Genomic DNA, 22,609 nt, shown 5'->3' on the forward strand with positions numbered 1-22,609 from the left:
CACCTGGGTATCATCTATGCTTCCATCAAGCTTTGATCCGTATTTTTTCTAGTGAAATTCACAGCTATTGGACTCTGCAACCAATGTGACCAACTTCTGTTTTTTCACGGAAGCTGGAACATTTGATGGTTCTGGAAATCTTGATTTCCTTTTGTTTTTTTCCTTTCTTTCTTGTTCCTTCTTTTAAACTTCTTTATAGCTAGAACAAATTCTTTGTATGACGACAAATGAATTCAATGGGTTAATTTATAGTGTGACAGAGAGCCTCAACGCCACAAAAGCTTCAGCCTACTTGTTATTAGTTTTTAACTACTGAGTCTTGAAGCGATTGGTCCTTCGAAGAACAGAATTATGTATCCTTGGATTTTGCTTTACGATTCCATTTACGGGTGAGTTTCGGCTCCAAACATTCACATGCCTAGGCACAAATGTTGTGCTATTTTTATATATTAGCCATTTCCTGTGGAAGCTTTGTTTTCCCTGCATGCTGTAGCAATTTTCAAAATCAAAGATTCTCGCTTGACTAGAATTAGGACTAGATTAGTATCATGTCTTCGATCAATTGTCATTCGCCAATTTAGCCCACTATAAAGGATTACTGATGTTACGATCATATAAAGTGGGATTTTAATATTCCTTACTAGATTCGACGAGTTGTTTAATAGAAGAAGAAGCAAAGCCCTAGAGAGAAGGGTTAAGAGCCAAGACCCCGACTTTTTTGTCCTTGATGTCGTACCTTGCAATACAAGAAGAATGAATTCCAGAGTGTTATCACCATGCGAGCTTCAACGAGGCTCAGAACAAAACCAATAAAAGTCCAACTATATGTTTGAGTTTTCCATCAAGTTAAAGCCCAACAAACTGAACAAGTTTTGTTGCAGTTATCCAATAACTTGTGAGCTACTGTGTTTATTTACAGTCATGACTCTCCTTTGAGTAGCTTGGGGATTTTCATTTCCATAGTTGTCCATTTTTCTTCTTCATTTTGATATAAGAGACACAGGATTCAAATCCAACTCCTTGAGTAAAGGATACATACACAAGCCATACATTGAATGATTTTCCCTTTCCCTTTCACAAGAAGGAAAAGAAAGAGTCAAAAACATGAGATATTTTGGAATCTATACTCATTTAGAAACAAAAATTTTCAACCTTTCATATATTGCTTCACCTTTTCCCTATTTATTTGATAACATCAGATATATAGGACTCAATTACCTACCTAGCATAAGAACTTTACAATGAGCTTCTGTTTTTAATGGCTTGCTCCATACTACTGTTAAATTCATCAATCTTCATGGTTCCAAGCTCTCCACCAAATCTAGATCTAACAGTGACACTATGAGTTTCAACTTCCTTGGGGCCCACGACTGCCATTAGTGGAATTTTCTGCTTCTCAGCATTTCTGATAAGCTTTGGTAGGCGCTCGCCATGGCAAACTTCAGCTCGAATGCCATTAGCTTTGAGTTTGCTGGACACCTCTTTACAGTATCCTAGCTGCATAAAAGACAAAGCAGTTTGTTCTTTTAGAAGACTACAAGAGCCAAAGTCTTTGAGAAGATTCAAATAAATGGTCAATCAATTGACACAGCACACGCTTATTAAAGAGTTGATAAACCGGAAGCCAAATATACCTGTGTATCAGTAACTGGCAAAATCCGAGCTTGTATTGGAGTGAGCCACAAGGGGAAGTCCCCAGCATAATGCTCAATAAGGACTCCTAAAAATCGCTCCAAGGATCCAAGCACAGCCCTATGGATCATGATTGGACGCCTTTTTTCTGAGTTTGAGTCAACATAAGTGATGTCGAATCGATTTGGCAAGTTAAAATCAACCTGTGCAGTGAGAAAATGAATTACTGGCTGATCAAAGCGCTTTAATCTTTGCAGCACAAGTTTAATCAAATATTCTAGCCATGATCTTACTTCACCAGAAAGAAAATGTATATTTGAGCTAAAAGCCAACATAAAAGAGATGAAAAGAGAAGGTGTAGAATAAGGAAAAGAGGGAAATTTTGGAAGAATGGCAGAGAACAGGGATAAGTCAAAATTCAATCTATTTTTAAATTAGAACTTAAAACTTGCCTGGATGGTTGAGCACTGCCACTTCCTTCCAAGAGCATCCTCAATCTTAAGATCAATCTTAGGACCATAGAAGGCACCACCACCTTCATCAATCTGATAGCTCCAGCCTTTATCGTCCAAAGCATCTTTAAGTGCTATTGTTGCCTTCTCCCAAATATCATCACCTCCCACAGCTTTTTCTGGCTTAGTTGAGAGGTTCACCTCATACTTGCTGAAACCAAATTGAAATAGTATCTCTTCCGTAAGATCTAAGACACCTCTGATTTCATCCTTGATTTGATCTTCTAAACAGAAAATGTGTGCATCATCCTGCAAACGCAGTTGCAATTGAAGTGGTTAATCAAAGCTTGATCTGAAAATAAGTAAAGATATTGTTTAACATGTTAATCTAAGCTCCATAATCAGTCGAACCACTAATCAGGGATATAACTTTTACCTGGGTAAAACCTCTTACACGGAAAAGGCCATGTAAGCTGCCAGATAACTCATATCTATAGACAGTCCCAAGCTCTGCAACTCTGATTGGGAAGTCTCGATAAGAGTGAAGCTTCCTTTTGTATACTAATATGTGGTAAGGGCAATTCATTGGTCGAAGTTGATAAGGTTCATCCTCAATCTCCATTTGATCATACATGTTTTCTTTATAAAAGTCTAAATGACCACTGATTTTCCAAAGATCTACCCTTGCCACATGAGGAGTATATAGCAAATCATAACCATGTTCTATGTGCATCTTTCTCCATGAATCTTCTATAATATGCCTAATAATGGCACCCTTTGGATGCCAGAAGACTAAACCTCCACCAGCCTCCTCCTGCAATAAATAAATTTATCAATGTGAATGTATCGATTGACACAAAGCACGAATGAAGAACGAAGATTTTAAGTTATCAACTGTCACCAAATGTAGGACCTGAAAATGCCAGAAGAGAGCTACCTGTATAGAAAATAAATCAAGATCTTGGCCAATACGTCTGTGATCCCGACGTTTAGCTTCCTCTTTGAAGTGAAGGTAAGCCCTCAGTTGTTCTTCATTTTCCCATGCAGTTCCATATATCCTCTGTAACATAGGCTTCGTTTCATCTCCTCTCCAGTAAGCACCAGCAACAGACTCAAGCTCAACAGCTTTCTTGTTAATCTTGCCAGTAGTTTCAACATGAGGTCCCGCACAAAGATCCCACCACTCATTCCCTGGAGTAAGTATTAGTCAGGAAAATTGTCAAACACAAGAAAAACAGCTTTGATGTCTGCTACTTCATCTCGCAACTCATAACTAGACACACTGATTAAGTTCAACAAATGTAGACATAGATACTTAGCATATGCATGACCACCAAAAGTGAATATAAGGAAATGAAAATTACAACAACATTGAAAGCAACAGGCATGAAAGAAACCTGCTATAATTAAATCAATATTTGTAGCAGAATTATAGACAATAAGCGTGAAACCTTGAATTGACCAACCTAAAATAAAAACATTACTTTTACATAAAAAGTTAAAATCTATCAAGCTAAAACTAGAAAAAAAAAAGAAAAAGTCATGTACAAGGAAATTTAAGCTCCAACTCTACCGGAATTTCAAAAGAGGGGATGTGGCTTACCAATATGATAGATAGTGATAAGATCTTCCTTAATACTATCCAAAATCTCCATCTTGTAAGGTTCATTAATAGCCATTATCCTTCTTTGAGCTTCATCTCTTGAAACTTCTTCTCTTACAAGCGGTAAATTTCGTTTAATGATCCGATCCTACAGATTTTGATGTAACAAATGAATTTCTCTGAACCCCTGAAAATCATAGCCCAAATGAAAACATTTTCCCCAAAGCTCACAAAACTTTCCCCTTTTTAACTAGATTATTTACATTAGTTTACTTACCATTTCCTTTTTAATCCTCTTGAGATCTTTATCGGTCAAAGGCTCTGTATCAAAATCATAGTAAAACCCATTTTCTATCCAGGGTCCAATTGTCACTTTTGCTTCTGGGTACAGCTTTTGAACTGCCATTGCCATTACATGTGCACACTGAAATCCCAAAGATAAATATAAAAGCTTTGCTTAGCCTAGAAATAAAAATGAGAACTTTGGTACCATATGTCTTTTATGACAAACGAAAAATACCCAGAAAAGAAAAACGATAAATCAATAATTACCGTGTGTCTAATTTTGAGGAGCTTTTCAGATGACTCGTTAGTTGGAAGAACAAGCTTGACAGCTTCTTCTTGCTTCTGGATATCCTGAACGGTGTCGTTTTGGAGCTCAACAGCTGGCTGAGCTGAGTCAGTGGCAACCGCTCCATGTATGCGTTTGACTTCCTGTCGTTTTGGGAAGGAAACGAGGCGTTTAGGAGGGAAACGAAGCGATAGAGATGGGTTCGGGAGAGGGAGAGAAGTGGGCTTAGGGAGGAGGCGAGAGGAATAGAGGAGAGCATGGAGAGTAGCCATTCTGTGAAGTATGGACATTGGCCTTTGTGAAATGTGAAGAGAAGGAAGTTTTGGATCTTGTTTGTGGTGGAGGTTTTTGTGCCTTGTGGTGGATACTGGGTCTGGATAACCATTTGCCTCGTCAAGATTTTGGAATTCGACAAAACATTGCTGAATTTTGCTATTCGGGGCTGGTATGTATGACTCTCACAAGCCCTAAGCAATTGCCATCATTTTACTTTTATCAAAAGAGATCCTTTTGGGATGAAATTTTACAAATACATTTCCATAGTTTTATGATATTCATTTTGTATCTTAATTTTTTAATGTCTGTGACTGTAACCTACTCCTAACTCTATACATGTTCAATATATCAGCCCAAAATGTCTTTTTTAAAAAAAAACAAAAAAAAGGCACAAAATGAGCTTCTTCTTACAGATTTTGGGTTTAGAAATCAAGATTGGAGATTCAAACTGTCAAACTAGTTGATTAGTGAGTATAAGTCCATCTCAAGGTTAAAGGTCTCTTAATTTTCGTGCATAGAATTTTTTTTTCTTATAACGTACAATTATTTATTAATCCCTATACTATAACCAAAGTGTAAATGCCAAGCTTTATACACCAAAAATATAAACTCTGCACCCTAGGCTTGTATTAATAAAATTCTACAAGAAAAAGAGAATTTTGGAAATTATTTAGATAGATAGTATATATATGTGATTATTTTAGTACTCATTTCATTTTCGTACAAGGGTAACACGTAATAAATTTACATTCCCAAAATCAAATATATACTAGGATGAATCGTGTGCCGTATCTATGGTCCATTTGAAAAATGCTGCATTCCTGAATTAGTGGAAGCTATTAAAAACATATAATTGAGGTTAAATTGTTCTATTTTGTATTTAGAAGAAGCAAAGAATATATACAAGAGTGTTTGACTATATATGTACGAAAAATATATTGCAACATATTTAGAGATATACTAAAATCTAATAAAGAAAATATATCTCTAATACTCTCTCTCAAATTGAAACATGATGATTGATGAAGATTCTAAATACCCAACTTGATGCATAAAAAATAAAAACGTTTCTTACCAAGAGGTTTAGTAACAGGCCGGTGTATGGTGAAAATAAAATGAGGAAAAAGGATGGCAAGATGGAATTTTTCACGAACAACATGGCAATCAACTTCAAGGTAGACTGGATTGGTTGTAATACGCAAAGCTTCTTGAGTATCACAGAACAACGAGAGTGGCTGGATAGCAAACATACCAAGATCTTTCAATAGAGATTTCAACAAATATTTCACAAGTAGTCATTATCATGACGAGATACTTAGCTTCTGCTGACGAGTAAAAAATAGTGGTTTATTTCCACCGACGAGTCATTGGACATATGGTCCAATCAGAATTACACAATAAACGTAATCAGAGGGAATTATCAATTGGAAGAACAAGATTTTAGATAGAAGCACTTTTCAATTAGTGAAGGAAACGATGGGCTAGGCTGCATCTAAATGTGGTTTACAAGAAAAATGCTTGAACAGACTCCAAATGTGCATTGAATAAGCAATATCAAGCTAAGCAATAATGAGATAAATTAATCACCAATGAGACGTCCATGCAAAAAAGGAACAGAATCCGTGAGCCTCAAGTTTTGTTCCATTGAAGATTCAACAATTTAAAAAATCCAGAAAATCACAATCTTTAAGAAGATCAAGTGTGTATTTCCTTTGTGTTAAATATAAACCTTTTGAAGAGCCGATTCACTTTTATGTCAAAGAAATATTTCAAACACCAAGATTTTTAATCCAAAATCAAGCATTTAAAGATAAATTTTAAGATCCTCAATAGCAAGAATGTCATTGTCAATAGTAAACATACATACATACATATATTTATATATATATATATATAAAGAAAAAATACTGTTCTGATAGAACACTAATTTAACTCCATGCCAAAAAATAAAAAAAGGGTTTTTTATCAAACTAATTTTGAGAAAACTTGGCCAAAAATATTAAATTTAACTCCATGCTAATTAGATCTCACAATCCAAAAATATATCTTCTGTCATTTTTATTTTCTCCAGCAAGCCAAGAAAGCAGAGAGAAATGTAAAGACTACAAGTTTTAATCTAAATAAATAATAAAACTAGAATATTATAAAATATCCACAAATTAAAAGATTTTTTCTCAATCCTTATTAATAGTGAGAAGGGTTCAATTTAACAACTCTCAGCTAATATATATGCCCATATCATATGCATGTAGTAACGGGTTTGAGTCAATGGACTCTTCTTGATTTCTTTGTACTTCATTTCTCATTTTTCTCTTATGTGCAGTGTCAACGTAAAACAAAGATTAAATACATTACATGAATAACGAGTTTGAGGTGGGTTTAACATCCAACGCCAGTGCAATGGCACGCAAGGATAAAACTGCGGATGCCTTGATTTGTTTCCCTCGCTCTAATTATAACTAACTAACGACCCTCCTTGCATGCCTCAAACAAGCTTCAAACCCCAAAATATCCGTTTTGGCATTTGATCGTGCGAGCTCCCTTTTTGATCCCACATTTTTCCTCTTCTCTTCTAAAACCCTAATAATCATCATGCATTCGAAGATATTGAGAGCGACAAGATTTACGTAAACAAGGAAGAAAAAGCTGTAGGAAAGGGAAAATGAAGGGGCTGTTCAAATCAAAGCCCCCAACACCGGTGGAGCTGGTGCAGCAAACGCGTGAGCTTCTTGCTTACGCTCTCAGCAACACCGAGACCCGTGAACGCAAACGAGCAGAGAAGGTTTCCATGTTTTTTGTTTTTATCAATTTTTGTTTGATAAGAATAATTTCCTTTTATAATCATCAGCACTACTTAATTCAGGAGACATGAATCGCTTAATTATGTCGAAATTCCTTTCTGTAATCCGCATGAGAAGATTTATTACAAATATATCTTGAATAAAGAGATCTTCTGCTAAAATATCTCTTGAATAAAGAGTTCTTCTGCTAAAATATCTCTTGCATAAAGAGATCTTCTTTTGTTTGAAGGATAGAAACAGGAGAGTTTTATAATTTTCATTTTGAATTGATCATGAAATCAAACGCCTTATACGTTGACTCAAAGGTTATAAATTGTGCAGATTGCAGAACTAGACAAATTGATTTTGGATATAAGAACAATTCTCTATGGTGACGGTCAAGTGGAGCCAAGTTCGGATGCTTGTGCACAATTGACCAAGGAGTTCTTTCAACAGGATACATTTCGCCTTCTCATCCATTGTCTTCCAACTTTGAATTCAGGGGTAAGTATTAACATTTCATTCAAGATGATAAATTCTTTTTTCTTTCTTGGAACACAAGTCATAAGATTATCAATTCTTGACTATTCGCAGGCCCGTCAAAATGCTACTCATGTGATTGCAAATTTACAAAGACAAAGGGTGAATTCAAAGCTAATTGCTTCTGAGTATTTGGAAAATAACTTGGATATTATGGATATTTTGATACCTGGGTAAGATTTTAATTTTGTTTTCATGGGTAAAAGGGTTCAAATACAAATAATTTGACTAACTAGTTGCGGTTGGTGTTAGTTATGAAGATAGCGATATTGCTTGGACTTATGGTTCAATTTCAAGGGAGTGCATCCGTCATCAGAGTGTTGCTAAGTAAGAAATATGTTTAATTGGGATTCATATTTCAAATGTTTGAGAAAAGCCTTGTGGAAATGTTAGTTTTACCAATCAAAGCTTGTACAACTTTGGGGAAATTTTATATCTGAAATTCGATCAGAATTTCGGGTGATGGAGATCAAAGATATTAATTAACCGTTTTGTTGTGCAAAGAGAGGTTATTATGCACTTGAACACTACTTTGCTGCAAATGATTTCATAATCTATGCTCTGCTTTGAGTCAAAAGGAATAAGGCACAAAACATAGAATTTGAATGTATAGCTACTGCTTTGACTCAAGTGTTTTGGTTTATCCTCGTGTGTATTTGCCTAGGCATAACTCTGTTTTTCATGAAGCTAGTATAGAGTGAAAATTCGTTTTACCATAGCTCCTTTTAGTGTTAGATTAAACTAAGAGAAGAAACTTTTTTTTTTTCTTCGGTGGGTTGATTTTACAGGTATGTCTTGGAATCAAAGCATATGAAGAAGTTTTTTGATTATCTACAGAATCCAAATTTCGACATAGCATCAGATGTTCAAGCAACTTTTAAAGTTCAGTAACTTTTTTTTCTTTGTTTTCTATTTTTTCTGTCATATATGTTTTATAACATGCCCTCTCTTCTGCTTGTGTCAAAAATTAGAAACACTCATGAACTCTTACACACAAACACATTTCTTCAGGAGCTTTTGATAAGGCATAAATCTACTGTGGCTGGATTCCTTTCTGCAAATTATGACTGGGTAAAGTGTTGGATTCAATATCAAGATGTATAATCTCTCTGTTATATAACTATTTCCATGTATGATCATAGTGACTATTATTAGTACAAGAATTCAGAGGTATGAACTCAGAACTTATGATTCATGATTGTGTTGCTTGTATATCTATAGTCAGAATACATATACTTAAGGATTAATCCAAAGCATATAACCAGAAAATATCAATTTTTACTGGAATAAATGTAGAAGACTAGGGTCGTTTTCCTATAGGATAATATCATGTTATTCTAATTTTTGTTTGTTATCTGTAAGACACTATCTTTTCTCTGGTTCCAGTTTTTCCAGGAATACAATTCCCAACTGCTGCAATCTGAAAGCTACATCACCAGACGACATGCTATCAAGGTATACTAGGTGCTTCTTGGTGATTTAACTTGTTTTCAAATAAAATTACTTACGTCCTTCACCATTGTTTTTGATTCCTCTCAATGTCTGCTATACAGTAATATTCTGACTGCTGATGATATTTTGTGCAGTTCCTTGGAGATATGTTGCTAGATCGTTCAAATGCTTCTGTGATGGTTCGGTATGTGAGCTCATTAGATAACATGAGGATCATGATGAATCTTCTCAGGGTACCCTTTTCACTTAGTCAAGCAGCTGTTTGCTGTGGATGTACACACATCTTACATCCTCCTGGACAGCATTTTGTGTTCATAGAAAAGCTTCTGCATATATTTCACTCTATTCATTTTGGTTCACCAATCTGCAGGATTCAAAGAAGACAATAAAACTAGATACCTTTCATGTGTTCAAGGTGAATGTTAATGAATTTGCCATTTTTCTGCATATATTCATTTTTCTTTTTGTGGTTTTACTTAGTTTTGTTTTCACTTTCATTTCTTGATTTTGCTGTTGAACAGCTATTTGTTGCAAATCAAAATAAGCCTCCTGAAATCATCAGCATCCTTGTGACAAATAGGAGCAAGCTCCTGCGCTTCTTTAGTGAATTCAACATTGATAAAGGTAGAAAACATCTGTGTTGAAATTACTCTTAGAACTATACAAGGTCAATTAATGTTAAATTCTGCTTTGCTGCAGAGGATGAACAGTTTGAAGCAGACAAATCCCAAATCATCAAAGAGATTGCCAACCTGCAATCCACAGATCGTTCATGCCAAGATTTAGATAATTGTGATGTTCCATGTTAATTTCCATACATTTTTTTTAGCTAAATTATTGTGCTATACTAAATGCATGTGTATACTTTATTTTAGCAAGTTGAAAATATTTTATGGTTTTCTGTATGTAACTTGCTTAATTTATCATTTTTCTTTCTTCATTTTTATTAGCCTACTTTCCATTACTTTTGGTTAGTAGAATTGGTTAGTTTTTGTCACTTCTTTTGGTTAGATTTGCTCTTTGTATGTGAAGATGAAACAATATTGGTGGAGACAGGTCGCAAGAAATATGGGATCTGGTCCTATTGGCCATATTGGTAAACTGAAGAGTTAAACTTTAGATTGTGGGCTGCGGCTGCAGCTAGTTCGTAGTCCATGAAAGTAATGAATGCTAATCCGAAAGCCCAAAAGTGGCACCATAACCTTGTTGCTTCACCAGGTTACCAAGCAAAACTAGGAAGGACCGAAACATGAAAAACGAAATGCAATCTACAGTTATACACAAGTTGGCTCTCATACAAAAAGTGGGTGCATGCCCAGTTACGCATGATGTATTGCAGTAACTATGAACAACGAAAATCCATATGAATAGCTATTGACTCAACAAAGGGTCGATAAATCTAATTCTACTTTTCTCATAATGTACTTTTCAAAATTTAATTTAAATCACCTAAACTAATTGACCATAAATTAGGCAAAGGAACCTAACCTAAATTACCCAATTACACCATTTAAACGTTGTTTGGAGAGCCACCCATCCCTTGGACTAAGTTGGCAAGTGATTGCCACACGTCCTTTCACATACACAACATTTATTTCACTGGTCCATACACTTCTCCCCCTCCCCCATCAAAGTCCCCATGGAATTGGCTGTACGTCAATTTTGCTGTTTAGTTTCCGCAGCCCAACATGTCTACCAGAATTAAAGGAACAATGAACGAATTGAAAAGAAAATGGAATCGAGACAAGGAAAAGACTTCATCTATGCACACCACAACTACAGTGTATATCTCAGGGATCACATTATAACTACAACAGAATTAAAAACAATAAGCTGTAATAACAAATGGGTGGTCATCCAAAATACCCCAACTCATGGTGTATCGGACTGTCAAAAATAATAACGTAGAGAGTACTAGTAACACCGAAGAACAAACACAAAAATGAAAAAGCCTACTAACCCAAAAAGAAAAAAAAAATATGTATTACACTCCCTGTCCCCTGGCACCATATCCATTCACTCCATTGCCTGCTCCATTCATGCTGTTAGAGTGCTTATCAGAGCCAGTCTTCCTCCTTTTGAGAACAATGTACCAAGTGAATGCTTCCAACAAAGACGCGACAATACCCAAAAATATGAGGATGCCGATGTAAATTCTCTTCCATTTGTCCTCAGGTTGAAGAATGTCGAAACCCTCGAAAATGTTGATGATGCTGAGGATGATGACAGAGTAACCAATGGAGTGGTGGTATATGTTCCAATAGAATCTGTATTTGTGATCCTTGTTTGGCCTCAGAAGCAAAGCAAACACCTGCCAATATGACAATCAAATACCTGTAAGAAACCTTTGCTACAGAGGTAATAATTTTAGTGGAGTAGTCTTTAAGGGAACACAATTAAGAAACGCCATGAAACATATCATAGCGGCAAACAAAAGAAAAAGACCTAAAATGACTCTAAGAAGTGGGGTAGTGGGTATCTTGTAAAGGTCCATTATACGTAATATCTGATAGCAACTTCTCTCTCAGTTTACTTGATATGGTTGCTTCTCGAACAGAGAATTGACAGAGACTAGCAAAAATTATGAATCAACTCCAGTTGAACATGATAACCAAAAATAGGATATTCCAATCTGAGATCACTTCTTTTTAAAAAAAATATAACGGATATGGAATTCCACATTTCCTTTAGCCAGTATTGTGTTTACTGTTGAATTAACTATGTTAATGTAAAGGGGGAAGAAATAACCTGAAGAGTTCCGAGGCAGAAGAGGGTGATGCCAATGTTCCTGTGGGGATTCTGGGTGATTCCAGCAGACTCGCTGCCGAGCTTAATACCAGTAGCCCATCCTGCAACACCAACAATATAGGCCGAACATTGGCAAGCAACATGGAGATAAAACCATGCCGGGTCTGCAGACTTGAACACCTTCATGTACCTAGCTGTTATGGCTCCCAAAGGCATCAAAATTCCCCAGCTGACAGTGTTCAGTACTCCGTGAACCTGGAAAATTCAACACAACCAACTTCAAGAAATTGGACTATTGAATGGTAGTTCCAGTTCTATCCATGTTCAAAACAGAGAAATTTTAACAAGTTCGAATTCAAATCAAGTTTGACAACAGAGCTCAAATTCAACAATAAATTTCTTAGAAAGGCCTAAACTTTAGATCTTGTGAACATGTTAAACTTACACTATATAATCCATTTTAGAACAAATTAATCATCAATCATTTAATTTAGAGGAAAACTCTAAATAAACGTGTAACAGATATTACTATTCACTTATGAATCCAATATTATAGGCGCCTCCTTTCTCCAAGAAAAATAAAACAGAAACGAAGCAAACAAGGAAACAGACAGGAAGATATGAATGGTGGTTGAAAGAGTAAACCCATCTATCAAAACTTGGCGCTGATGATGATGATGATAATAAAACCAAATTAAAATGATACGATCAAGAAAATATGCTGTCTAAGTGAATTTGACCCAAGATTCTAGTCACTTACATTTCTTCTTCTAGCCCTTGAATTAGATGCACTCCCTCCAGATTGTCCTGTAAGAAAATTGACACTTGCAACGGATTGCATGTTTTCTCCAGAAGTAGGATGCATCCCTAGAACGTCGTTGGTCACAGGACCTTCCTGCCAAACCTGGTTAGTAGATAACAAGTTTTCGGAGATCCTCAGAACAGCAAATATCGTCATATCATTGTTCTCAAAGGTTGCCGAAAGGCTGGGAACCTCAAAGCTCAAATTACTCTGTTGCATGGTAGGGGACGGAAGATTAACTTGTGTTGTGAATGCGTGAGCGACGCCACTGGAGTTGACAAAGGCGACCAAAGCCTGGGAACCAAACATTCGTGCTCCACTGGGATTGATAGCCCATGCTGACCATCTTCCCGAGTTGGTGCCGGTGTGTCTAAAGGCAAGATCAACGGTCCCATCTGTTCGATATGTCCAGTGGAGGTAACAGTTCAAGGCTGGAAGATCGCTGCAGTTGTCATATTGCCTGTTGTTGGAAAAAGTTTGGGTACGACAGGTTTGGGCACACGATGAAGCCAAGAAAGAAACCACCAGGCATGAGAAAAGGACAATTTTCGAGGCTTTCTCCATCTTGAATTAATCTCAATTCTGTACCTTTGACAAAAACACAAGGTCCCAGGATCGACGTCCCAGAAAATGATACTGGAAAGATTGTTTGCCAAGGCAATTTGGTATCTCAAGCCTTTTGGGACCCCAACTACGTAGATTTATATAGAATTCTGTTTCTAAAGTAGGAGGGAATGATCAAAGAAGTAGGAAGAAGTCAGGAACGGAAGTGAGGTCTTTCGAAAGACTTTTAAAAGAGTTTGTTTTTGTTGACGAATTCTGCATACAATATATACTCATTTATTTTAATTTGTTGAAATTATAATTAAACTTAGTGGTCTTGAGGACACAGTGAAGGTTTTTTAAATTAGCGAGGAAGCAGGGGAGAAAGTCTTGGCCTATTGGCAGTACTCGTTTTCTCCTTTAAGCATTACTATATTCCTTGTTTCTGCAATTCAGCACTCCTTTTCTCCTTTAATCATTACTATATTAATGTCTTGTCTCTCTCTCTCTCTTGCTCTCTTATGTCCAACCACCCTCTTTGAGTCTATGTTCAGCGTTCACACATTATTTTGATCAGCTGCAAGTTTCCGATGAAATTAGTTCTTATTGGAAAATAGGCAAAAAAACTAAAGGAATGGCCCTACACTGTTGTAAACAATTCAGTCCACCGAGAAACTTGAAATCTGCTTAAATTTTCAACACAACACCAACTCTAGTTGTCCCCAGCAAATCTAAAAAAGAATTAGGAAGTGATGCGTAAATTTAACTTACTAGTTATTAGTATATCTATGCACTCAAACAAATAAAATGCAATTGGTGGGCTTCAATAGAATGTACAAAATGAGAGATAATTATCTTTTATTATGTAGTTCAAAAAATTTATAGAAGCCATTTGGGTTTCAAGCTTTTTAATTTCATTTATCATGGAGGAAGCAAACCACAAGCTGTATTACTAATATGATCCTTAGAAAGTCTTATATCTAGATTATAATAAGTATTGAGTCAACCATGCATCTGAAAAGAGTTATGAGTTGGTTTTTGAATTCTAGAGTGCTTAATTACAAAGGCCTAATAAAATTAATAGTATTCTAGGTCGAAAATCACCTTTCATCAAGGCTTAGGAGTTGATTTAATGTTCGATCACACTAATTAGACTTAATTAATTACATCTAGGATGATGGGTTATTTTATATAATTTTCTTTATCAATTTCATTGAGTTGTCATTTTTTGTTATTTTATTTTGAGAAAGAAAATTTTAAATTTGATTTTTCTGAATAAAAAATACATGCACCTACTATTACTTGACGATACTATCTTAGCCATTTGATGATTATATCAACATTACAAGATGAGTTATATAAACTATGTTATAAACCTTTAATCAAATGAGGTGTTTGTTCCAAGTGAAAAAACAAATACAAAAAAACTTATTATTATTGACCAGCGAATTACCATTTAAAAAATGGGAGAATAGAGAACGTGATGTAAAACGAGATGGTAAGAAAATAAATAAATAAGAGTGTTTGACTTGGGCCGAGGTGTATGTCGCCGGCTAAAATTCGGCAATTTATGTATTGCTTTCTTTTGTATTATTATGGCAAAGATGGAATTAAGTTGACAGTTTGGTTTGAATGGAACATAGAAATTAGAAACCAAAAATTAAAAAAAAAACAAAAAAAAAGATTTTGCTTAGTTTGACCAAAACATTTAATTACGTCATAGGTGAGGTCCAGGATGCAGATGCCGTGTCTGTTCGGCATTCTTAAACCTTGTGTCTACGTGTCGTGTACCTGGCCGACGTCGTTTCGGACAACATCGTCCTAATTGGCCTTCTAGATTGTTAAGCGTTAACTTGTTGCTCTATCAATTGCTACGTCGCACCTATAATTTCGGATCCCCTATTTCCCTTGCACACCCCTTTTGCCTGTTTTTTCTTACAAAAACAAAAATAAAAAAAGAATGCCAGGAGTGGCACGATCATATAAAGTCTGATGTCAATGCTTTTGGAGGGAATTTGGTTAATGTGAAAGAGACTAAAATCTTTTGACTCGGCCACGTGTTTACATGTGAGGCTAGGATTGTATACGATGTGCTTGTGGCTCAAGTTAATTTGACATGAGTGTGCCTTGTTAACCATAGGATTTTTACTTACTCATTTATTTTGCCAATTATTCATTAATCAACTCAATCAAAGATTAAAATGAGATTTATGGAATATATATATATATATATCATAGAAGCAAAAAATTGAATTTTATTTTGTGGTGAATGGCTGTTTAAATTTGATATATATATATATAAATACTTTGTTAATTCTGTGGTTTATTATATTTGACCTTTGGTTAAAATAAGGAATTGACGATTGGTTGCTGTGATGAAGCGTCAAACATGTTATGTTACGAAGCTCTGGTGTAACGGTTTAAGTTTTTAAGTTGCACAACTAAGTAATAACAAGCAGTTGATCACCAAAAATTTAATTGTTAGCTGAACAAGGACAAACCTACAACATAACATGCATCCAACTATTAATAAAGAATAAATGTACAGGATCATTCAGTACCACACCAAGACTCTTAATTAACGTTTCTTTCAGTGTCCTCAAGCTTCGACATAAAACTTAGCCTCAAAAACAAAAATGCTTTGACGTTGAAGCTCATAATTAGGCCAAAGGTCAATTTTTCTGGGGAGATCATCCTGGCTTAGGCAAACATGATGCAGGCCTTGCGAAATCCGCTGCAACCTTTACCCTGCTTGCTATAAATGCAGTTTTAACAAATGAGATGTTCCAGAAAATGAAATATGGATCGGAGTCATTGAAGGTCCAAGCTAATGGATGTTTGGGGCCCTGCTCCTGCTGCCCATGCAGCGGTACTTATAATTCGGTTTCCCTAACAGCTCCTTGCTGAATTACCGCTTTAAGGGTCAGGAAGAAAACCGATTGTTGAAGAACTGTTTTGTTGAAATGGTGGCGGAGGGGGACATTGTCCCATAAAGTGGGCAATGATAATTCCTACATGGGCATTAAAAAGTTCGTAAAATAGTTTTCCACAATCTTTGGTCGTTGATTATGTAGTTTCAGGATTTTGCCAGGTCTAGATTAACTAGCTAGGCAGCGGCCAGTTATAGTTCTGTGAGCCTAAATCAAGATCGGAAACATATATTTTGTGCTAAAAGCTTAACATTTTCCTATCTTGGTCCCTCTCAAGCGAAAACTTTAGAAATTTGAAGCATTTTCCCATTCGAAGTCACGCGTTTAATTCTTTTTATTTAATTTTTTAATTATTTTGATTGGACGTTTAAGTTGATTGACTTTGTCGTTCATATTACCATATAAAGTTTTTATAAAATTAGTTTACCGTTAAATTTTAACTCAACATTTTCAACACACATTTTCTTCTGATTTCCAATAAGAAAAACAAATTTCTTTAATCTCACATCCTCCAAAGACTTTGTTCACATGGGTGAAAGCATGTAGAAATCATACAATTCAAATAAAATTTATATATATATAAAGAAGACTTGAACTTGAATCCACGATAATCTTCCTTACGAATGATACAAAGCCCCATTGCACTCAACTACACGCCATTGAATCATGCAAGTCGGTGCAAAGTATTTCGCTCGGTTACAATCATTGAAATGGCCGTTGATTCTAATGCCTTAAATTCACCTAAATATATGAACACATATGTTTCAAACCCCAGCCACGTACGCCCACACGTAAAGCTTCCAAAAGCGAAAGGGACTTGTCATTCTCAGCTCTAATTACAATGAGATCATAATCCTCCATCTCTTCCCTGCAATGGTTTCTGAAAAACACCATAATTTTCTTTGAATCTGACCTCTAACGCCTCAAGTGAAAAATAAAGAGAGAAAAAGAGGGTTTCTGGTGATGCAAGGACCAAAGACTTACTTTTGCATCAAATCATGACCTAATTAAAAAAGGATTAATACCTCAACATAATAAATTCCAAAACGATCCCTTCAATAAATCTCAACAATGAAAGGAAAACCCTTTTTTTAGTACACAAAATGAGAATATAAATCTTAATATTAGTCAATTTACACTAAAAGTTAATATATTTATTTTAATTGGCTGTAGACCTATCCATGAGTACTAGGGCAGTCGGCTCGAGCCGAGTCTTGGACAAGATTTTTCTTTGAGGTAATTAAATAATTATTTTTAGTTAATGTAAATTTTAATATATATATATATAATTAAACTATTAACATAAAATATTTTCAATATTTTAAAAATAAATAAATTTTAAATAAGAGGACCAGGCTCGGGCAAAACCCTGCTTGACCCAAAACACCCTTTAACTAAAATATATAAATTAATAATCCAAATACTTTTCTTCTTGTGAAAAGTCTTTGAAATGGTCATTATGATACGTGGAAAATAGCAGATAAAAGTAGTTGAATTCCTTCCACAAGCGAAAAGCAGCTCGGTGTAAGAAACTGTTTTCTATATAAATAAAGGGAAATACATTAACAATTTCACTATGATGAGATGAACAGCTGCATACTTGGCCAAGGTGCAATGAATGAACCATATATGGTAGATCTTTTGTTTTTATAATAAAAGATTATGACCCGTGCGTTGCACACGGGTTTCTTTCTATTTGTTTTTTTCTTTTTCTTTTCACCTTTTTTTTCTCTTTTTTCCTATACCCTACACATGGCTAGAGAAGGAAACCCCTTTGAAGCTTCCTTTTAAATATGTTATAGATTTCAAGTAATTTGCTTTACCTTTGCTTTATACAACAAAAAAGAAAGTCCATAATACAATGAAGAGAACGTGGATTCTAGTTCTGACACTACTTTGACCCTTTCAACTTTAATCGATGCTTTCTCCTTCTCACTCACCCATTTTTGTAACACAAGCTATTTAATATTACATCCACCCAAATACTGAATTGCTTCTTACCAAACTTGTTTTGTAATTAGAAGTTAATCATTCGGAAGGGCAAACAATTTGAGTAGAACTTCACCATTACCATTGATAAAAGCCAACATTAATCCCCCATAGACTGAAATGTCTGACTTAGTTGTAAAAGGTTATTGCTAAGTAAGTGGCATGTAATTGATTGATGAGAAGCATGTTGCCCCTTTCCGAAGCTCCCCCTAACCCTAAGTCCAAATTTGATCTGGTCCCTAGTCATGAAAGTCATTTTGTTGCATATATATAGTGTCCAAATTTGATCTGGTCCCTAGTCATGAAAGTCATTTTGATGCATATATATATATATATATATGGTCCAAATATGATCTGGTCCCTAGTCATGAAAGTCATTTTTGTTGCATATATATATATATATATAGTTTTGACGTCAAAAGAGGAAGACTATACGTAACTTGAAAGTTGAAATAAAAAGTATTTTCACCTTTTTAATTTGGGACAAACAATATATAATAATAATTGAAACAATATCAATATGTTTCATTTTTGAATCCCCTTTTTACCGAACTGATCTATTCATTTTCTCCTCAGTTCAAGAGAAAAAAAAGGTTTCGAGACCAAGAAGTCTGGCCCCAAAATAAAAGAAAGGAGTCTTCGAAATGAAAAATTGGAAGGAACAAAACATAAAAAAGGCTTTTCATCCCCAAATCTAGCTAAAAGAACAAGAAGAGATCAATCAAAATTAGGGATGGCAATGCGTATTCGATTTCAAGGTACCTGCGGATATTGGATCCGGTTATATAAAATAAAGGTATCTTATAACTGGATTTGGGATAAGTTTGGGTAGTGATTTCATTATACTGGTAGGGTTTAAGTACCATCCCTTGAATACCGCTACCAAACCCGATTACCATTTATAAATATTTTAATTATTATTTCAATAATTAAGTTAAAAATATACAATTTTTACCAACTTTACAAGCAATTTTTTTTGTTAAAATCTAACAAATATATGAAAAATATGATTATTCTAATTATTAATGTGATGACATTAATATATTTAAATTAAAAATTATTAAATTATTAATTATATTTAAATAATATAAATATTATATCATATTATAAGAAAATATAATTACTATTATTTATATATATACTTTTAATATAAATATATTTATTTTTTATTTTGTGTTAACATTACAAAAGTTATTAATTATAATATATATACCATTGTCTATATAAACTTATAATATATATACTTAAAGAAAGCTCTTGAGATTAGAATAGTTTTGGAACTTAACTATTTTTTTTTTAATTTCATGAAATTAAGGACAAATCTATATAGCTAATTAAATTAATTCATGAAACTATGATTATTAATTAACTTGTAATGTCTTTTAATATATATAATTTATATATTATGTTAATTTATAAGAAATATAATTACTATTATATCTATACTAAAATATTTTATATATATATATATACTTTAAATATAAATATATTTACTTTCTATTTTGTGTTAACATTACAAAAATTATAACTTATAAAATTATTAATTGTAATATATATTCCTTTGTTTATATAAACATATAATATATAAACCTAAACAAAAGTTGTGAGATTAGAATAGTTTTGAAACCTAGTTATTTTTTTTAATTTTAGATAATTAGGGATAAACTCTTATAGTTAATTAAATTAATTCATAAAATTATAATTTTTAATTAACTTGTAATGCCTTTTAATATATATACTTTTTATATATTAAGTTCATTTATAAAAAATATAATTACTATTATATATATTAAAATACTTTTAATGTGTGTGTATACATACATACATACTTTAAATCTACACATATTTATTTTCTATTTTGTATTAACATTATAAAAACTATAACTTACAAAGTTATTAATTACAATATATATAGTTTTGTTTATATATTATAATATATAAATCTAAAGGGTAGTTGTCAGATTAGAATAGTTTTAAAACCTAGTTATTTTTTTAATTTCATGTAATTAAGGACAAATCACAAACCCGTATAGTTAGTTAAATTAATTAATGAAACTATGATTATTAATTGACTTATAATATCTTTTAATATATATACTTTATATACATTGGGTTCATTTATAAAAAATATAATTACTATTATATATATACTAAAATATTTTTAGTATATGTACACTTTAAATATAAACATATTTATTTTCTATTTTGTGTTGACATTACAAAAATTATAATTTATAAAATTATTAATTATGTTTGAGATTTTTTTTTAATATTTAAATTTTAAATTTATTATTTGTATGTTTTTATTAATTTAATTATTAGTAAATTATATGAAATATGTAGGAGAAATATTATTATATGAATACGGGTATGGATTCAGATTTGGGTAATTGGGTACCATGAATAGCATTTTAATAAGTTTTTTATATAATTGAATTTTTAAACAAGTTTGAGTAATTATAAAGTAATGATGATGTAGTAAGGTTAAAATTAGAATAGTAATTTTTAAAAGTATTTGGATAACTAATAAGGTTTGGATATTTTATTTTTTATAAAATTAGGATTCATGTACCTCAAAATTATTAGATACCTTACTTATTGATAACCCTAATCAAAATCAACTCCGGAAACATTCCAAGATTTCAGAAATGACAGGGTAACTTCAAATTTTCCATTTTTGGAGAAAGCCAAAATCTAATGAACTTCTTATATAAGCAAGTTGTCCAAGTCTCAAAAAGAGGCCCACCTTTCAGGACTAGCAAGGTGGGGCTGGCCATACATAGCAGCCTTTCTAGACCAACCATATAAACCATGCTTTGAAACTCGAAAGGATCCAAACTCCAAATGAGCCTTTCGTTGAAATATCGATGTGTAGCCGTGTTTAATGTCGGCATCACGAAATCAAGAAATGTTCAAACATCCCAAACCCACTATTTTCTTTGTTCTTCGTCGGCTTCATGTCGTCCAAATTTTCCAATAACACATCAACAAAGTTTGCATGACAGAGATGGTCTTCATTTTCTTCGTATTATTCAAACTAAACTTTAGCTTTCACGTGGTTCTGATTTTTCCAATAACACATCTTACGTTTCTCTTTGGATATATGTTTGAACTTTTCAACCGTTGTGCCATCATCAGGTTATCTTTCCATAAAGCAAATGCTCGAAAGGACTTACTATTCTTATTTAAATAAGTTATTGTAATTAGCGTATTTAAACGGATTGTAACCATCTCATTTTGTCCGGAATTTTTAATCAAATTCCAAATAATTCAGATAAAGTCATCATTGATAATTAATCCGACTTTTACTTTTAAATCTTCTACATCTATTTTATTTGAACTGGTTTTAATTCGGATCTGAAATTTTATCAGTTTAATAGCTTGAAAACCAATTTATTAACTGGGTTGAGGGCCCAATTTATTATTAGGATTTAAAACCTATATTGCTAACGGGTCGTTTGGATTTTAATTTGATGGGTCTACATTACAAAAAAAAATGGTAATATATTCAACTATATATATTTCTGTTAATATTTTGTTGGTTTATCCAAAAAATAAGTTGCTTCCTAGACTAGGCCTTCATTTGGAATTAGTAGTAGTAACTAGTACTATTAACCTATCGGGTTGGAAATTAAGATGTTGAGACTACAGAAATGAGCTAGCAGTGTGCCCCAACAATTCATCTAGGCATCAGCAAACCCTCGTACACAACATTTCTCATGTCTGTAACCTGTACATTCAATTCACTAGAAAGGTTCAGATTGCATGCAGAGCTATCCAGACTCTCAGGGGATGGAATTGGACTGCATGCGCAATAAATCCAATGGGAAGAGGCATGGTTAGATCTCATGTTCTTGTTGCTTTTCTCAATTCTAATGGCAGTATGATATAATCTTATACAACACAAATGACTTACAACCCTTGAATGCAGCACCAGGAAACCAGCATTCCTGATTCCGATATCTCAGCCGAATATGTTAACAATGGGTGAATTCTACAGTAAGGTTAACCTTACTGTAAGGTTAATTAAAATAATTTTTTTAAAAAAATAACAAAACATATTAACAGTTAACAGGTAAACAACATAAAATAATTTTTAAACTTATCCATTTTTTATTAACAATATAGATAATTCTTAAATTAATTTAATTTATTTTAAATATTATATAAATTTATTTTTAGTCTAATTTTTTTACTTTAAAATATAAAATTATTATTATTTTTATACTAACATTATATCTAACTAATTTAATTCAATTAAAATTATTATTAACTTGTTACATTAAATCTT

At 33.4% G+C, this 22,609-nt stretch overlaps 4 protein-coding genes across 4 annotated transcripts in view; 1 reads left to right on the forward strand and 3 right to left on the reverse strand.

The window, feature by feature from the left end:
• Positions 1,006-4,717, reverse strand: LOC18612418 (threonine--tRNA ligase, chloroplastic/mitochondrial 2). The gene is made up of 8 exons (XM_007049201.2): positions 4,240-4,717; positions 3,965-4,111; positions 3,688-3,835; positions 3,022-3,275; positions 2,521-2,898; positions 2,085-2,393; positions 1,635-1,835; positions 1,006-1,497 (listed from the first exon to the last, which is right to left on the reverse strand). The coding sequence occupies exons 1-8, from the start codon at positions 4,546-4,548 to the stop codon at positions 1,237-1,239; spliced, it is 2,007 nt and encodes a 668-aa protein (XP_007049263.2). The 5' UTR covers positions 4,549-4,717; the 3' UTR covers positions 1,006-1,236.
• LOC18612419 (putative MO25-like protein At5g47540) lies at positions 7,049-10,211 on the forward strand. Its single transcript, XM_018119254.1, has 11 exons — positions 7,049-7,316; positions 7,657-7,818; positions 7,909-8,027; positions 8,107-8,181; positions 8,643-8,736; positions 8,866-8,925; positions 9,241-9,309; positions 9,441-9,539; positions 9,677-9,721; positions 9,828-9,930; positions 10,006-10,211. The coding sequence occupies exons 1-11, from the start codon at positions 7,197-7,199 to the stop codon at positions 10,113-10,115; spliced, it is 1,056 nt and encodes a 351-aa protein (XP_017974743.1). The 5' UTR covers positions 7,049-7,196; the 3' UTR covers positions 10,116-10,211.
• Positions 11,043-13,635, reverse strand: LOC18612420 (cytochrome b561 and DOMON domain-containing protein At5g35735). Its single transcript, XM_007049204.2, has 3 exons — positions 12,815-13,635; positions 12,055-12,309; positions 11,043-11,617 (listed from the first exon to the last, which is right to left on the reverse strand). The coding sequence occupies exons 1-3, from the start codon at positions 13,418-13,420 to the stop codon at positions 11,291-11,293; spliced, it is 1,188 nt and encodes a 395-aa protein (XP_007049266.1). The 5' UTR covers positions 13,421-13,635; the 3' UTR covers positions 11,043-11,290.
• Positions 21,986-22,609, reverse strand: part of LOC18612421 (N-acetyltransferase 9-like protein) — a 10,480-nt gene continuing 9,856 nt past the window's right edge. Inside the window, exon 8 of the transcript XR_001927424.1 lies at positions 21,986-22,048. The gene's annotated coding sequence lies outside the window, so the exon portion shown is untranslated. The remainder of the gene's footprint in view (positions 22,049-22,609) is intronic.

The sequence above is a fragment of the Theobroma cacao genome, chromosome 1, assembly GCF_000208745.1.
Source record: "Theobroma cacao cultivar B97-61/B2 chromosome 1, Criollo_cocoa_genome_V2, whole genome shotgun sequence".
NCBI classification, from domain to species: Eukaryota; Viridiplantae; Streptophyta; class Magnoliopsida; order Malvales; family Malvaceae; genus Theobroma; species Theobroma cacao.

Bases quoted from the DNA above. Each gene is read 5' to 3' on its own strand.
- LOC18612419 (XM_018119254.1), top strand. From the start codon at position 7,197: ATGAAGGGGCTGTTCAAATCAAAGCCCCCAACACCGGTGGAGCTGGTG. The intron at 8,737-8,865 runs GTTCAGTAACTT...ACATTTCTTCAG, and splicing joins ATGTTCAAGCAACTTTTAAA to GAGCTTTTGATAAGGCATAA. The intron at 9,722-9,827 runs GTGAATGTTAAT...GCTGTTGAACAG, and splicing joins ATACCTTTCATGTGTTCAAG to CTATTTGTTGCAAATCAAAA.
- LOC18612420 (XM_007049204.2), bottom strand. From the start codon at position 13,420: ATGGAGAAAGCCTCGAAAATTGTCCTTTTCTCATGCCTGGTGGTTTCT. The intron at 12,310-12,814 runs GTAAGTGACTAG...TGAATTTTCCAG, and splicing joins CAAGGGCTAGAAGAAGAAAT to GTTCACGGAGTACTGAACAC. The intron at 11,618-12,054 runs GTTATTTCTTCC...TCATATTGGCAG, and splicing joins TCTGCCTCGGAACTCTTCAG to GTGTTTGCTTTGCTTCTGAG.
- LOC18612418 (XM_007049201.2), bottom strand. From the start codon at position 4,548: ATGTCCATACTTCACAGAATGGCTACTCTCCATGCTCTCCTCTATTCC. The intron at 2,394-2,520 runs GTAAAAGTTATA...CTGCGTTTGCAG, and splicing joins GTGTAAGAGGTTTTACCCAG to GATGATGCACACATTTTCTG. The intron at 1,836-2,084 runs GCAAGTTTTAAG...CTCACTGCACAG, and splicing joins GGCAGTGCTCAACCATCCAG to GTTGATTTTAACTTGCCAAA.